This window comes from Vanacampus margaritifer, chromosome 20, assembly GCF_051991255.1.
Source record: "Vanacampus margaritifer isolate UIUO_Vmar chromosome 20, RoL_Vmar_1.0, whole genome shotgun sequence".
Taxonomy (NCBI): Eukaryota; Metazoa; Chordata; class Actinopteri; order Syngnathiformes; family Syngnathidae; genus Vanacampus; species Vanacampus margaritifer.
The window spans coordinates 11,537,739-11,554,009 of NC_135451.1; the positions used below are offsets into that span (position 1 = coordinate 11,537,739).

Below are 16,271 nucleotides of genomic sequence, written 5' to 3' on the forward strand. Positions count from 1 at the left end.
AAATAAATAAAACAATTGTAAAATGTTTTTTTTTTCCAATTTTTAATAATCTTTATTTTTTTTTTAAATAAGAAAAGCTTATTAAAAATTAGGGGCATCAGGCGATTCATTTTTTTATTGTAATTAATCGCATGACTTCAATTGTTAACCCACAATTAATCATACATTTTATATCTGTTCTGAATGTTAAATAAAATAAAAAATTCAAATTTTTCATACTCTTGTTACCAAATGTGGAAAAAATAAATAATTACTAGAAATAGTTTAAATGAATTTTTGACGTCTATAGCCGTCATTGGCAGTGAATGAGTTAATTATAAATATTGGTAAAAAAATTTAAAGCTTCTAATTTTGGGCTGCGCAAAAACTCACGTGATTGTTTTATAGCGATATTAATAATAACGTCGTAGCACTTTTGTTGGAAGATGGAATCTGATGTGTGGACTTTGAAGATGAATGAATGGTAAAGGCGAGCACTTTATTGTCCAGTTTGACGAATGTTATTTGGTTTGGAGTAAGTTTAAAATTGTTACATTTCTACCTAGAGAATATTACCAAAATCATGCTTTTTAGGGACGATCACAAAGAGTCTAAAGCACTAACATTAACACACAAGTATTAACATGTTTTATGCTGTATTATAACGTATTTCCTTAAATAGTGGCCTCCACTTGAATTGATGCCGCATCTCAATGAATTGCCCCTTCTGCTAATGGCAGTGACGTTAAAGCAGCACTAAGGAACTTTTCAACCTTGATCAAATATTTTCACAATTCTTCTGATGAAACTTCGACTTAAAACTATTTGAATGGTACCTATGCCATGGGCCTGAGCGGGTCTGTATCATTTTTACTGGCGCTAAGCAACTTTGAGGAGGATGGTAGGAACACTGCCACACCAAAAAAAAACTACAAATGTGCTGACTGCTTTATGGCGTACGTCACTTCCCACTTTAACCATTTGTTACGAAGACCGAAGTCAATTTGAATGTCAACGCTCGCTGGCGTGAGCTGGAAGACGACGCAACGCGCGTGTCCTCGTGGGAAATGTGGTCTTCCTTCAGGCATAACATTACCGCTTTTGTCCATATGGCGTCGCCATAATCAATGTAAACTGAAAGTTCCTTCGTGATGCTTTAACAGATTCACTGCCAGCCCAATTAGAATTATTTTCTCTTTTTTAGCCTTTTTTTCTGTCAAAAATTGCCATTAAAGGCCTAATACCTAGTGAACACCTCAATCAACTGGTGGTACTTTCTTATGGTCATTACAGGAGGAAATACGGTAAATGGAGATTAAACCGAATTTTTTTTGGTAGCTTTTTCCAGAATATACAGAATTTAGCAGTTATCATAAAATGTGCTGATTGTATTACATGACATAGAGACTCTAATGTATATAAGGCTGCTTTAAAAGCAAATGTAACATGGCCTGACATCATGTACAGTATATGTGACTATATCATTTTTTTTTTTTTAGTTATCAGATGTTAATGTGGTGTTATCACGCTAAGTGGCAGTAAAAAAAAAGGAGAAGGGACGTTTTTTTTGCACAGTGTTGTGGAGGACTCGTACTGGATTCCTGGCAGGTAGGCTTTTATGTCTTTCGATTAAGCGCCATTCTCCTTCACCGAGGCTCTCAGCCAAAAAGTTTAAGGTGGACGTGCCCTTGTCCTTAAATAAAGGCTGGCTAAAATGAGATTTTCTACCAGCCCTTGCTTATTTTGCACATGAGGGCTTACTTAGCTACTTCTAATTAGCATTTTTGTTAACTTTCCCAAACCTTAAAGGAGACATATTATGCTTTTTTTTTTGTTTGCATTCTTAAGTGTAAATACACAAAGGATAAAGAGGACTAACATCCACTTGTCACATGAAATTACTCTGTTTAGTGAAAAAAAAAAAATTGGCGCATTGGTATTACTATTTTCATATTGTCGCAATAAATTAACTTATTCATTGCCATTGACGGCTATAGACGTGATAAATTAATTGTAACTATTTCTATTAGTTTAACATTTTTTTCCACTTTTGTTAAAAAGAGTATGAAAACTTCGAATTTTTTTTGGGGGGGGACATTTAAAACAGATATAAAAAAATATGTATTAATCGTGAGTTAGCTAGTGAAGTCATGCGATTAATTACGATTTAAAAAAATTATCACATGACACCCCTAATTTTTGATAATCTTTTTTTTTTAAATAAATGAAATAATTGTAATAATTTTTAATAATCTTTCTTTCTTTTTTTTAAGAAAAGATTATTAAAAATTAGGGGCGTCAGGCGATTACCATTTTTAATCATAATTAATCGCATGACTTATCTAAATAACTCACGATTAATCATAAATTTTATATCTGTTCTAATACAATAAAAACAATTATAGGTTTTCATACTCTTGTTAACAAAAATGGGAAAATGTTAAACTAATGGAAATAGTTCAAATGAATTTTTGACGTCTGTAGCCGTCAATGGCAGTGAATGAGTTAAAATGACTTACAGTATGCTATTAGGCTAATGACATATTTTTGTTTACAATTGCCGATGGATAGATGCCACAAGGTGTAAAGTTCCTCAAGTGACTTCAACATAGTTCCTTGGCACCAAATCAATTTTTCCACTTTGATGGGTTGGCCAGCACGCCAGAGACCAAAAGTCAAGTGCCCATAATATGTCCCCTTTAAACACACTCAATACCGTATATCCCTCAACCGCGATGTGCACTGTTAATTGCTGACTGTCTATCGTGTATGTAGAGCAAGAGGTGGGGAACCTACGGCCCACAGTGCAACGCTTAAAAACAAACCCACCTGTTATAAATAGCTCTCAAATCTTCATAGTATGTCCTCATTTTTTTTCTCTCCATTCATTGAATATGGACTTAATGGCTCCCCACCTCTGCTGTACTCATGACACTAGAATATGTCTTAGTTAAGTGGTGTACCGAGACTTCATATATATAAAAAAAAAAAAGAGACTAAAACAGGAAAATAGTGTCTAGAGGTGCTAATAATAATAACAATAGAGTGTATCGTCTGTCCTTCCATGGTATTACTGACTCGCGTGTATGTACTGTTTGTAAAACAAAAGCCGGGCGGCGTCACAACATGTCAACATTAAAGCGTATCGAGATATTATTGCACAATGAGCTTGTGTCTTTTCTTATTTTTAGGATTAAAAAGTCTACACACCCCCTGTTCAAATGTTCAAATGCCAGGTTTTTGTGATAAGAACAAAGAACAATTGTAGTTAACTAAAATATCGATTTTCCAGAGGGGAAGGAAAAATAAGCACGTGAGATGATGTTGTTTTTGTTTAGTTTTTTTTAATCATAGGAGTTTGAAGTGTCATTGGTTTACATTTTATTTGAAGAAAAACAAAATATGGTTGCAGATTAAAACACATAATAAAAACATATGAAGGGGGGATCAAACAAAATGAGCTACATATTTGAGTAATGGAAAATGTGAAAAATATACAATAAACTCCTTACTCCAAATAGACACAACATTTTGGACAATTCTTGTTGAAAATAGATTTGAGAAGGCTGTTTTTATGATACACAAAATCTTGGGATCTTTGGATGACATTGGCATGAAATATATATATATATATTTTTTTTACATCTTGGTGAGTCGCAGCGTGTTGAGTCGGACCCCCGAAATAGTTGCACCCGAGGCGTACTGAATCTCTCTCAGGATCCCATTCCATTTGTTCTCCGCCTCGTTATACCTGAATAAGAGCACCAAAAAAAAAGTATTAGATTAAAATGTTGCTTTCCATTTTTAAAAGTGTATACTTATACAATACAGAAATTATAAAGTTATTATTTTGACATTATAATTTAATTGATAAAGTGACTTATTTTCAACTTTTTTAATTTTAAGGGGGAAAATTTCCATCACCAAAATCAGACTTATTTTCTCAAAATATATATATAATTTTTTTTTTTTAACCTAAAAAAAAATATATATATATATATATATTTTTTTAAATATAGCTTTTTCCTCTAAATTGTCAAATGCGACCCACCTCCAGATGTCATTCATCTCTTTGGGAATGACGTCCTCGCTGTCCTCCAGCGGCATCATGGCGAAACCCCCCACGGCGAAAAGCAACCCGCCCAGAGACACCAAATTCAAGGAACTTCGTTCTTGGGGGAACGTCTGAAAGTCGGACCACCTGTGGATTAATCATAAAGAAGGCCTTTAGTACTTTAGTTCTAAATAAATAGACCTTCAGTCCTTCACTTTTTTTTATCTGAGGTACTCACTTATTGGTGGCGATGTCATAAACCTCCACAGAATCGGTCAGACCCGCGTCGGTGACTCCGGCTGCCACGTAGATTTTGTTCTTGTGAATGGTGGCGCCGAATAACGAGCGTGCGGTCTTCATGGGAGCCAGCTCCTTCCATTCGAACTTCCTGGTGTCGTATGCGTAGATCTTGCTCAAGCAGTTCCTTTTTACGTAAAAAAAAAGGGGGATTTTTTTTTTTCCAAGGACAAAGGTTTTTTTTTAGGGATCAGTCCAATTATGCGTGTATGGTAACAAACCGAGGACTCCCCCGCATACTCACTTGTCATCTCCTTTTCCTCCAATCACGTAAACCACATCATTGGACGAAACAGTTGCATGTCCGTAGACCGCGTACGGAAGTGGGTCCGACTCGCCCCATTTGAAAGATCTACGAACAGAAGACCACATGAATTCACTCGTGTCAATTGACACAATCCGCTTTCCTGAAGATGAGGCATTTACTGTCTGTCGTAGACCATAACTGAGTCCAGCGTTTTCTCCTGGTCCTTCACTTCCTTCCCTCCCATGACGAAGATGGAGTTCTCGGCCTCACCGAGCCCAAACAGAAAGCGGGGTGACGGGAGCGGTGGCATACCCAGCCAGTCGGCGTTGACGGGGTCGTACTGAAGTTGTAATATTACAAAGTTATATTTTGTTGTTGTATTTTTACTCATTTTTCTTCACATCCTGGCTAGTTGCACTCAGTTGGGTTAAATATTAACCCAAATTGGGTTAAGAATGGACTGGCCCAACTTTTTGAGTTATTTAACCCAAAAAGTTGGGTTAAATAAATTCGATTAATAACCCACGAAGCAACCCAATTATTGCGAGTTGTTGTTTTGTGGGGGTATTCAATTGACCCAACTTTTTGGGTGAATTTAATAACCCAATTGAACTGAATAAAAAAATCAACAGACCCAACTTTTTGAGTTATTTAAGCCAAAAAGTTAGGTCAAATTAAATAACCCACAAAGCAAACCATTTATATGGGTTATGTTGGTTATTTGACCCAACTTGGGTTATTCAATTGACCCACAAAGTTGGGTTAAATATTAACCCAAACTGGGCTAAGAATGGACTGGCCCAACTTTTTGAGTTATTTGACCCCAAAATTTGGGTCAAATTAAATTAATAAGCCACAGAGTGAACCATTTTTGGGGGGGTTGTTTTATGGGTTGTAACATACATACATAACCTTAATTGAATAACCCAATTGAATTGGGCCAAAACTGAAAACTGAGTTATTACCCAAAAAGTTAGATTAGAAAAGTATTTATTTAACCCCAAAAGTTGGGTCAAATTAAATAAATAACCCACGAAGCAACCCAATTATTGCGAGTTGTTGTTTTGTGGGGGTATTCAATTGACCCAACTTTTTGGGTGAATTTAATAACCCAATTGAACTGAGTAAAAAAATCAATAGACCCAACTTTTTGAGTTATTTAAGCCAAAAAGTTAGGTCAAATTAAATAACCCACAAAGCAAACCATTTATATGGGTTATGTTGGTTATTTGACCCAACTTGGGTTATTCAATTGACCCACAAAGTTGGGTTAAATATTAACCCAAACTGGGCTAAGAATGGACTGGCCCAACTTTTTGAGTTATTTGACCCCAAAATTTGGGTCAAATTAAATTAATAAGCCACAGAGTGAACCATTTTTGGGGGGGTTGTTTTATGGGTTGTAACATACATACATAACCTTAATTGAATAACCCAATTGAATTGGGCCAAAACTGAAAACTGAGTTATTACCCAAAAAGTTAGATTAGAAAAGTATTTATTTAACCCCAAAAGTTGGGTCAAATTAAATAAATAACCCACGAAGCAACCCAATTATTGCGAGTTGTTGTTTTGTGGGGGTATTCATTTGACCCAACTTTTTGGGTCAATTTAATAACCCAATTGAACTGAGTAAAAAATGAATAGACCCAACTTTTTGAGTTATTTAAGCCCAAAATTTAGGTCAAATTAAATAACCCACAAAGCAAACCAATTATATGGGTTATGTTGGTTATTTGACCCAACTTGGGTTTTTCAATTGACCCACAAAGTTGGGTCAAATAACCAACATAACAGCCCATATAATTGGTTTGCTTTGTAGGTTATTTAAAGCCCAAAAAGTTGGGTCAGTCCCCTTTTAACCTATTTTGGGTTATTTTTGACCCAACTCAAATAAATGCCAACTCAAACTAAGAGTCAATCACAAATCTTCCTTTACCACATTGGTATTTGTGCACCTCACTTTAGTCTGCATCTCTCGGGATCAGAAATATTGAATGGGTTTTTTGCAGACATCTGATGATTTAGTCTTTGCTGACTAATCGCAAGGAAGGGAAAAAATGCTCAAATTCTTGTCAATCATCAGTAAGTGTGTACCCAACGTTAAGGCATCTAGATCTAGTCTTTACACCCGCCAAACGTGGGAACTCACCTGTAAGAAGTAAGAGCAAAGCGGATCTTCCTTGTTCTGCTCGTCGATAAATAACCCCCCTGCCACGAAGATCTGGTTCTCCTTGGTAACCAGGCTGACATGGTTCTTGGGAACCTGCGTGGAGACTGACGCCATGTAGCAGTCGTTCCCCATCGGGTCGTAGGCCACCGCCCCCACGTCACTGACCATCAGGATCAGCTCGCGGACGAACATCCCAAAGCGCATGTTGTCGTTCAGGATACTCGGAAGAAGATTCTCCTCTTGTTCCTCGTCCTCCTCGTTCTTTGCTGCGCCGTCTTCCTCCTTCTTCTTGGTAGTGGACTTGACTTCGGGCATTTTCCCCGCCTGAGCATCCCTGACCAACTGAAGCTTCTTTTGCAATTCTGGATTTTTCGAGATGAGTTTGTTCTTCTCAACTTTGTCCCTCAAGTAATCCTGGCCTATCAGACGCAAGCGAATGCAGTCCAGCAAACCGGGCAGGTCTTTCTCCCGTTCCGCTAAGTCTCGCGCCACCCAGTCCATCAAAGCCTCAAACACGATTTCCTCTGAGTCCACGTCCAGGTTGTCGTTGGCCAGGATGGCGGCCAACTCACCTGGCTGCAACTGGAGGAAATCCTCATCCTTGGAGATGAGCCGGAAGCGCTCACAGGCGAAGTTCCGCGCCGAGACGGCCAACCTGGGGCAGTCCAGCATCAAGCCTAGTCTGAAGACCGCCAGGCAGTTGCTGAGGCTCAGACGCTTTTGAAGGAAGGATACGCAGACCGTGAAAATGGACGGGATCTGGTACATGTTGGCCACGGCGAAGATATCCTGGACGTTCTGCTCCGACACGTTGATCCTGGAGGTGTACAAGTACTTGAGTATCAGCCCCATGACACCCGGCTCCACATCCTCGAGAACCACCTCGCGTTTTTTGCTCTCATCCAGGTCGGACAGAAAAAGAGCGCGGAAGTACGAACTGCAGGCGCACAGGACCAAGCGGTGACACGGGAACTCCTTGTCCTTGATTTTCAGAACGCAGTCCACTAGCTTGTCATTCTCCAGAAGTTCGTACAGGCCGTCCTGGAGAAGCGTCTGCTGGTACACCCGGGGCTCATCTATGGGGTTCACTGGTAGAGCCATTCTTCCTGGCCGGGGAGGGACAAGTGAAGATCCTTTCGGGGGTCTTCGAATCCAACGTGTCGTTCCTACCCGAGGAAGAGTCGGTCGCCAACTGAAGGCCTTGTTACTCCCTCAGCTGTCCCCACCTTTCAACTGAGCTCCAACTGGCAAGCTATTTATAGCCGGCAATGGGCTTCATTCTGGAACATGACATGCGCTCGCCCCCCCCTAAAACCCACCCCAGCTCCCCCCTAAGTTACATCCCACTCACTCGCCGCTCTCAGCCAGCTGACGCATGGCTTCATTGCCCTGAAATAGATTATACCAAGTAGGCTGTCCTCCTCTGTAGTCATCCAAAACTATTTGATAGTTCTGTGACATGACGTGACTTTATTCTCTTGGTATTACAACTTTTTTTGTTCTGGATCCATCTTTGATTTGTGTGATAATATACCTCGTGCCCTCACCTATGGTCACGAGCTGTGGGTTGTGACCGAAAGAACAAGATCCCGGATACAAGCGGCCGAAATGAGTTTCCTCCGCAGGGTAGCCGGGCTCTCCCTTAGAGATAGGGTGAGAAGCTCGGTCATCCGGGAGGGACTCACCGTCGAGCCGCTACTCCTCCACGGTGAGAGGAACCAGTTGAGGTGGCTCGGGCATCTGGTTCGGATGCCTCCTGGACGCTTCCCTGGGGAGGTGTTCCGGGCATGTCCTACCGGCGGGAGGCCCCAGGGACGACCCAGGACACGCTGGAGAGACTACGTCTCTCGTCTGGCCTGGGAACGCCTTGGGAACGCCTTGGGATCCTGTCGGAGGAGCTGGGTGAAGTGGCTGGGGAGCGGGAAGTCTGGGCTTTCCTGCTAAAGCTGCTGCTGCCCCCGCGACCCGACCCCGGATAAGCGGAATTGAAGACGAACGGACGGACGATAATACACCTTCTTCTTTCATTTTGTAAAATTATAACGTAGTTTGACAAAAAAAAAAACAAGACCTTTACCTAATCGTACTTCATTTATTTGTTTTCATGACAGACGTTCCAGAAAATGTCACTCAAGTCAAAGACCGTGTGCATGCTCATGACTCATTCATCATCTACTCTGCTTTTTGCTTGCTGGGATCGGCGACGGGTTGAGCCGCGGGAGTTGCGGAGTCCACCGGAGGGGCGGTCGGCGCTCCGGCCAATGTCGCGGGAGGAATCGGATCGGGGTCATCGATGAGGGCCTGTCTCCTCTCCCGCTCCTTAATCACTTGAATCAGGCAGTAGGTCACGAACATGACGACTATGGTGGTAATCGGGAAACCTGACCAAACACCACGAGTCAATCGTGTCACTTGAACTGTGAACTTTTAAATCCGGTCTAAGAGCTCACCTTTGAGCAATAAACGTTTGGCAACCAACTTGGCGAAGTCCAAACTGTTGAGAATCAGGGTGTTGTACAGCACGATACTCCAGAAGTTGAAGATACAGACGACGGCTCGGATGCGGCGGGACATTGCCTCTGACATCGCATTCTTGAAAGAAAGAAGAAATACAGTGATGGGATAATGTCACATGCAAGTCCCAAGTCAAGTCAGATCATATACTTGGCTAAACCACTGGCAACAAAAGTGAGTACACCCCTTTGTGAAATTGTCATGTAACGTCTCAAGTATGAATGGGGAGCAGGTACTGGTCACTGGGTGTTCAATACGGTCTCCAAAAAAAGATGGCCGAGGCTCGTCTCAAGTTAAGTCCAGATCAAATCTCATGTCTTTGAGCTTTCCTCAAGGCAAAACAGTGACCCGAGTCGACTCAATTGTAATGATTCGCCGCCACAAAACAAACTCGCAAACCTCGAAAGAAGCGAAGGGCTCCATGGAGAAGAACTTGGCGGCCCACAGCTCGCAGTTGAGGCCGAAGCAGTTGAAGAAGGCCCAGACCAGAACCACCTTGCACGGTCCCAGCCACAGGACGGTGACGGCGTAGGTGCACGCCGTGGCCAGAAGCTCCGCCAGCACGTCGTCGTGTTTGCCGCCCAAGCGATTGTACACGTATCTTTCGTCAGGAAAACCGGATCAGAACCCGGACATACCATTTTGTAGGGCGCTTGGTTTGTTGGCGCTGCGTGGAGCTACTCACTTGCACAACCAGTCGTTGATCCCTCGGTCAAAGTGTCTGAGAAAGCGGATGAAGCGTGATCAACAAAAAGAGTCCGGCGCGGCGGAAAATGTGTTTGCCGAGTCCTGGAACTCACGTTTCAGCAAACATGTAGAGCGTCGTGATGCATTTGGGCGGCTTGGGCGGGTCCAGGTGGTCCAACCGGGACACAGTGTTGATGACGCCAAACATGACGGCGGCTTTCACCCAGTCGTAGAGCAGATTGAAGTAAGCCACGCCAACTGCAAACAAACACATTCCACAGCTAATTCCAAATAGGAATATTCTTCTTTTTCTTTTTCTTTTTACAATTTGTATTATTTTTTTTTTGTGTAGACCGACCCAGGGCCCAGTCGGAGAGGTGCCTGAGCAGCTTCAAGTCGCCGGGGATGGTGAGGACGTACAGGAAGTGGAAGAGGACGTCCACGGCGAGGATGACGGTCAGGTGGGTGATGGCTTGCTTGTTGATGTTCCACATCTCACGCTCCTTCCTGCTCAAGTCTGACTTATTGGCCTGTAGGGGGCAGCACACACAAAGTCACTGGAGCAAAAACTAAACTTAATTGTGACTTTTTATCTCTTTTATTGTTGTATAATTACAGCTTCTTCTTTTTTGTAACTAATAAGATTAAGACTGGATAAAAAAAAAAACATAAATACGATTTTACTCTACTAAGATTATAGTTTTATTTTTGCAAAAATTCAAAATGTATTATTTTTATTTTATTTATTAAATGACCCGCTTATTAAATTGACCTAAATATGATATAGCCCTATTTAAATTTTGCATTGTGACATTTTTGCTCAAGTTTTTTTTCCCTTTTTTTTTTATTGAAAGTTTTATGAGGGTTTAATTTATTTATTTTAACAAATATTACTTTTAAGAAAGTGACTTCTTTAAGAAATATGTCTTGTGAAATGAGTCATAAAAATTTCAATTCAATTTCTTAAAAAAATATTTAAAAACTTGTGCTTATTACTCAAATTTGACTGTTAAAAAAATTAAGAAACTATAAAAATACAAATAAAAAAAAATTTCTTCTGACAAATGTTACTTCTTGGGGGATAATAGGACTTTTGTTTTAAGAAATGTGACTATTTTATTATGTTATTTTTATTTTTTTTTATTTTCTCAGTAGAATGCTAATCATTTTTCTCTTCAAAAAATATTTATCCTTTAAAAAATGCACTTTTAAATAACATTTCATTTTTTCTAATGGCAAAAAATTTCTTTAAAAATTACCTTTATCTCGTTAACAAATTTAAATTTTCATAATGCAAATACTGAAATTCACTTGTGAAAATAGATATTTTATTTTAAGTTCAATATGGTAATAATACATTTTAACCTTGAAAAAAATCCTAAGTATTTAAAAAAATAAAATAAATAGACCTTCTCATAATAGTACGACAAGCCTAAATTTATTTTACAATTTTAACTACATTTTTCATGTCATTCGCGTGAGCAGGTGTACCTAATGTTATGGCCAGTGAGAGTATGCACTATTATGCATCTGGTGAGCCACGCTGAGTCATAAATAGCCGTGCGTGTGCCTTATTGGAAGGTGTGACAAACCGACAAGGTTGCAGCTCAGTAGACTCGGGTTACACCCGTCGCCGCTTTTGAAACCAACCTGTACGTAGAACTTGTCAAAGGTCATGATGGGCCCGAAGTAGAAGAAGGGCAGGTAGAAGTTGTACTTGAGCAGCTCTAGGATGCTGTAGTTGCCGTCCTTGCGCTCGCAGTTCTCCAAGGCGAAGCTGATGCAGCGCATGATGGTGAAGCCGCAGCCGCCATAGAAGAGAACGTGGCGCAGGTCGAAGTCGCCCGCCATGAAGCCTGCCTAGAAAATAGCCCCCCAGGAAGTTAATGGAAATTGGCCCTCAAGAAAAGAAGAAAAAGAAATTGGCCCTCAACACCAGTTTAAAATTGAACAGAAAGTCGGCCATTTTGGTTTGGTAATTCCAAGGTTCTATCTATTATAGCAGACAGACCTGACTCAAGTTTGATTAGTCAAAACACTAAATTAGGTCGACATGTTTATCATGACGGAATGCATAAAATGTTGTGTGAAACTAAAACCCAAAACGGAACATGAAATTTGTCATTATGGTTCTGAAGCAGTCATTTTGGATGTATTCCAGTGCTCGTAAGATTACGAAATCACTTCTTCTTTATTTCAATTTTCAACTTTATTCATAGTTTTCTGACTTTTTTCGTTATAGAACTTTGTTGTACGATCGTTTTTCCCCCTTACATTTGTGACCTTTTTCGCTTTATTCTTGCACGCCACATTAAAATATTATTTATATATATATATATATTTATATATATATTTTATATATATAAATATTTATATATATATATATATATATATATATATATATATATATATATATATATATCACCCCAAAAAAATCTCATAAGATCACATCCGAAATTTACTTCCAAATTTTTTTCCTAAAAAAAATATGACTTCTCAAAAAATGTTGACTTTCATAGTGTTACAACTTTTTCTCAGAAACTGTTTTTTTTTTTTTTTTAGCTCTAGGACTTAAGAAATGTACTTGTTGAATTTTTTATTTATTTCTTTTTTTAATGCTTAAAGATTATGATTTTCCCCCCAAAAATTTGACATAAAAAATTCACTTAAAAAAAAAACGTCAATCTAATAAAATTTTTAAAAAAATCAGAAAAGAAAAAAAAAGGAAAGAATATTTTCGAAGATTACGGCATTTGATACTGTTTTTGTACACCATTTTCTCTCTAAAAAAATATTTTATGGCTAATTGTGTCTTCTTTTGTATTCCTCAACCTTTACCTGCCATTCAGGGACTTGTGTTAAAGCTACCCAATATTTTTCCTTGAGGTCCCATAAGCATTCCTAAAACAAACCTTAACAGAACAGGAACTTCTCCTGTGACCAAGCACAACCTTACAGCCACGTTCAAGCAACCAAATGTATTTCCTTGTGAAGCCATCTGACCTCCTTTAACACACCTGCCAGGACAGGAAGGGCTCACACTTGAATGTTGCCAGCGTACAAAACCCGGTGACGAAACACAGCCAACGTATCTTAACCAAAGAGATGCTGTAGAGCAAAATGCAGTGGGATAAGATGAGGGTGACGTAGGTCCAACCCATGCTGGTCCACACCGCCAGCATCCCGTACGCCATGTACACAAGGGACCTGTACTGTAGAACAACAATAAAAGGTGTCAAAAAAAATTTAAATACAAAAAAAAAAAAATATATATATATATATATATATAAATTTATATAATTATAATAATAATTTAAATAATAATATAAAAATTTAAAAAAAAAAAAAAAAGTGTCATCGGATGCTAACCGCTAACCGCTAACCATCCGCCATCTTATTTAGAAGCACCTGAGGAGCCAGCATGGAGCAGAGCTTGGCGAACAGCACGTGTCCGGACAGAGCGAAGAAGATGTGAGCCCGGAAGGTCCAAATCCACATGGCCCACTCGGAGTCCGCCGTGTCCTGGAAGGACCAAAAAAAAAAAATCCAAATGAAAAAGGTATGAATTATGTTTCTTGAAGGACTGCAAAGCCACGGTTTACCATTTTCCTGCCGACGTAATACCATCCTGGCTTCACGCTGGACTTGAATGCTTTTCTGTTTGTGTTTGCTGAAATAAAATCAAATGTAAAGAAATTGGATACAAATGCTCGCGTACCGTACGTCCCATCGTACTCACACGAGGACGCGTCAAAGACCCAGCAGGTGGACCAGAGCAGTGCCGAGGCCAGCACGGCGTTGTAGAAGTACAGCTCATATTTGGGAAGAGCCGCTTTGATCGCCATGGCGACACGCACACGCACGACACACCGGGAGCTTCGGCAAAAAAAAAACTCCTGAACACACAAGCCTCTTTAAACACTCAAAAACTGGTTTTACCTGCGCAAGTGTCACCTGACTTCAGGCCATTAAATGGCGTTAACCACTACTTGTTTCCAAAAGCATCAAGACACGCCCGTTTCTTCGTATAGACACGCTTGAATGAGTTTGCTGCGGAAGAGCAGGTGTCCCAATACTTTTGTCCATAGTGTATAACAAAGTGTTGCCATGTAGTGCACACACAGTAGAAGTAGTTTCTTTATTATTGTGATCAAAAACACTGAATCTGTTTAGTAAATATTTATTCATACACCATACATAGTGTTTAAATAAAAAATAAAAAAAACCTTAAAAAATAGTTATTTTGTGTTTAAAAGCACTGATTTGAATCTCAATTAGGCTGTTTTGGCAATAATTTTCAAATAAACAAAAATTCTAGCAACTTTTGATCAATTGCACTTTTTATTTTACCATTTATTTTAAATGTAAAAATTGGAGGGGGGGGGGGGGGGGGGATTACTAGCGAATCGATGTAAGACCCACTCATTTTTGCCCAAACCACACCCACTTCCGGGTTAAACCACGCCCACTTTAGGCCACACCCTTCCAAATACAGCGTACGCGCTCTTCCCTAGTAGAAACAGCAACACCGCACAAGAGTTCTATTGGAAATCTACCATTTCCGATAATATTTAATAATAATAATAATATTTTGACCCTCATGATGCTTAGCAGGCTAACCAAAATATTAGGAACACCCCCCAATATGATTCGGCTTAGGTGTATGCCACTGTAAATGAACAGCCATAACAATATAGGGTATCATTTTAATTGTACCTCAAACAAAAGTTTGAAATATCTTGTGTAAAATGGCTGGTGTTTTTGATAGAACTCTTGTAATGGACATGTACTCATTTATTTAATAATTTCGTCTGTCTATAATTTTCTTTCTAATCTGCCGAGACTAGTCTCTCCTTTGCTTCATCTGGTCCGTGTTTAGTGTGGTACATACTTGTCACCATTTAAATAGGCCGACTAATGATTGCAAGTTTGAAGACACCTGTCATGCTAATTGTTTGAATTTTCCTCCCTCACCATGATTTAATAAAAAATAAAAGTAAAAAAAAAAAAAAACTGAAGTCAATTAGTTTTTTTATCTGCACTGCTAATCAAGAGAATAAAAGTGGCATTTGCACTCGTTAGATGTCAACAAAATACACCTGCTGGCCTTTTTTTTTTTTTTTTTAAATTACACTTCAACAACAATTTATCAATTGAGATGCTTGACTTTTAAGACAATTAAAATCTTCTTATTACAAAAAAAAAAATAAAAAAGTCTGTTCAGAGCGAATACAAGTGTTTGAGTCACATGCATGCCTCTAAATAGCAACACGCTCATGCACTTTACTTTGTCCTCCGCAAACACCTGTTGTCGTACTGACCTTGAACTCAGCGGAAGTAGCTTCAACAAGATGTCCCAAATTATGATAAATATTCCAAAAAATATTCAAATGAGCTGACTATATTTTTTTTGTAGTGGGCTGGGGGGGGGAGCTGCAGGTCCCTCGGACTCCCTGAGAGGGGAGCTGCCAGCAGTTGAAAAGGTGACTTGCTGTATTTCTACTTTTGCTGATAAAAGGGGGCGGGGCACAAGGGCTGGGTGGGCCTGATTGCCGCCCCCCTCCAGGGGACACTTTTTGGCTGCCAAATAATGTACAATTGGAACGTTACTGTGCTTAAATTTAGGAGCGTATAAATGTTTAAAAAAATAATAATTATTCGGAAATAAAAGTTTAATAATAAACAATCTTAAAGATGAATGCAAATGCATTGTAAAAAAAACTGTACGGAGGTATTTTTAATTTAATTAAAAATGTAATTCTATTTTATTAATTAAATTATTATTTGGTTATTTTTTATTAATTTAAATTTATTTTAATATATAATGTAAAAATACTTAAACACAAAAATATATGATAAAATTCATGAATATTCTGTCAAAAATTCAACTGTTTCGCTTTTTTTTTTTTTTTTTGCATTGCCTTTCACGAGTCTGTTTTTCCCAAAATAAAACAAATAGAAAAATAAATTTTAAAAAGTTAAAATATTAAAATGATACAAAAAAATTACAGCAAAAATACTAGGTATATATAATATTATTGTTGTTTGTAATATCACCATACTCAAAATAGTTTTTAAATGAAATTAATGAATACATATTTAAAAAATATTTCTATAAATATAAATGTATTTTTTTTTAATATTTCATACCTTTTTGTTTCGCCTTCATCTGTTTTTATTTTAGTTTCAAAATCAATTCTACTCATTAAATAAAGCACACATAATGCATGATGTCAATATTTTTCCTCATTTATTATTACATTGCCTTACATTATACTATTAAATTACATAAAAATGGCATCACTATTATATTACTTCTT

General features: G+C 38.7%; 2 protein-coding genes across 4 annotated transcripts; both read right to left on the minus strand.

Moving 5' to 3' along the window:
* Positions 1–3,327: 3,327 nt before the first annotated feature.
* klhl40b (kelch-like family member 40b) lies at positions 3,328–7,966 on the minus strand. The gene is made up of 6 exons (XM_077554801.1): positions 6,730–7,966; positions 4,757–4,917; positions 4,575–4,682; positions 4,272–4,457; positions 4,031–4,180; positions 3,328–3,730 (listed from the first exon to the last, which is right to left on the minus strand). The coding sequence occupies exons 1-6, from the start codon at positions 7,849–7,851 to the stop codon at positions 3,619–3,621; spliced, it is 1,839 nt and encodes a 612-aa protein (XP_077410927.1). The 5' UTR covers positions 7,852–7,966; the 3' UTR covers positions 3,328–3,618.
* Positions 7,967–8,822: 856 nt separating this feature from the next.
* Positions 8,823–15,414, minus strand: hhatlb (hedgehog acyltransferase like, b). 3 transcript variants are annotated; one of them, XM_077554531.1, is made up of 12 exons: positions 15,273–15,414; positions 13,691–13,827; positions 13,554–13,621; positions 13,360–13,473; positions 12,969–13,163; positions 11,602–11,811; positions 10,310–10,481; positions 10,065–10,209; positions 9,950–9,985; positions 9,664–9,865; positions 9,201–9,342; positions 8,823–9,131 (listed from the first exon to the last, which is right to left on the minus strand). In XM_077554531.1, exons 2-12 carry the CDS (start codon positions 13,794–13,796, stop codon positions 8,923–8,925), a joined length of 1,599 nt encoding a protein of 532 aa, XP_077410657.1. In that variant the 5' UTR covers positions 13,797–13,827; positions 15,273–15,414; the 3' UTR covers positions 8,823–8,922. The 3 variants fall into 3 exon arrangements, with proteins under 3 accessions (XP_077410657.1, XP_077410658.1, XP_077410659.1); XM_077554532.1 differs by having other exon boundaries at positions 13,691–13,847; XM_077554533.1 differs by lacking the exon at positions 13,691–13,827.
* Positions 15,415–16,271: the final 857 nt, after the last annotated feature.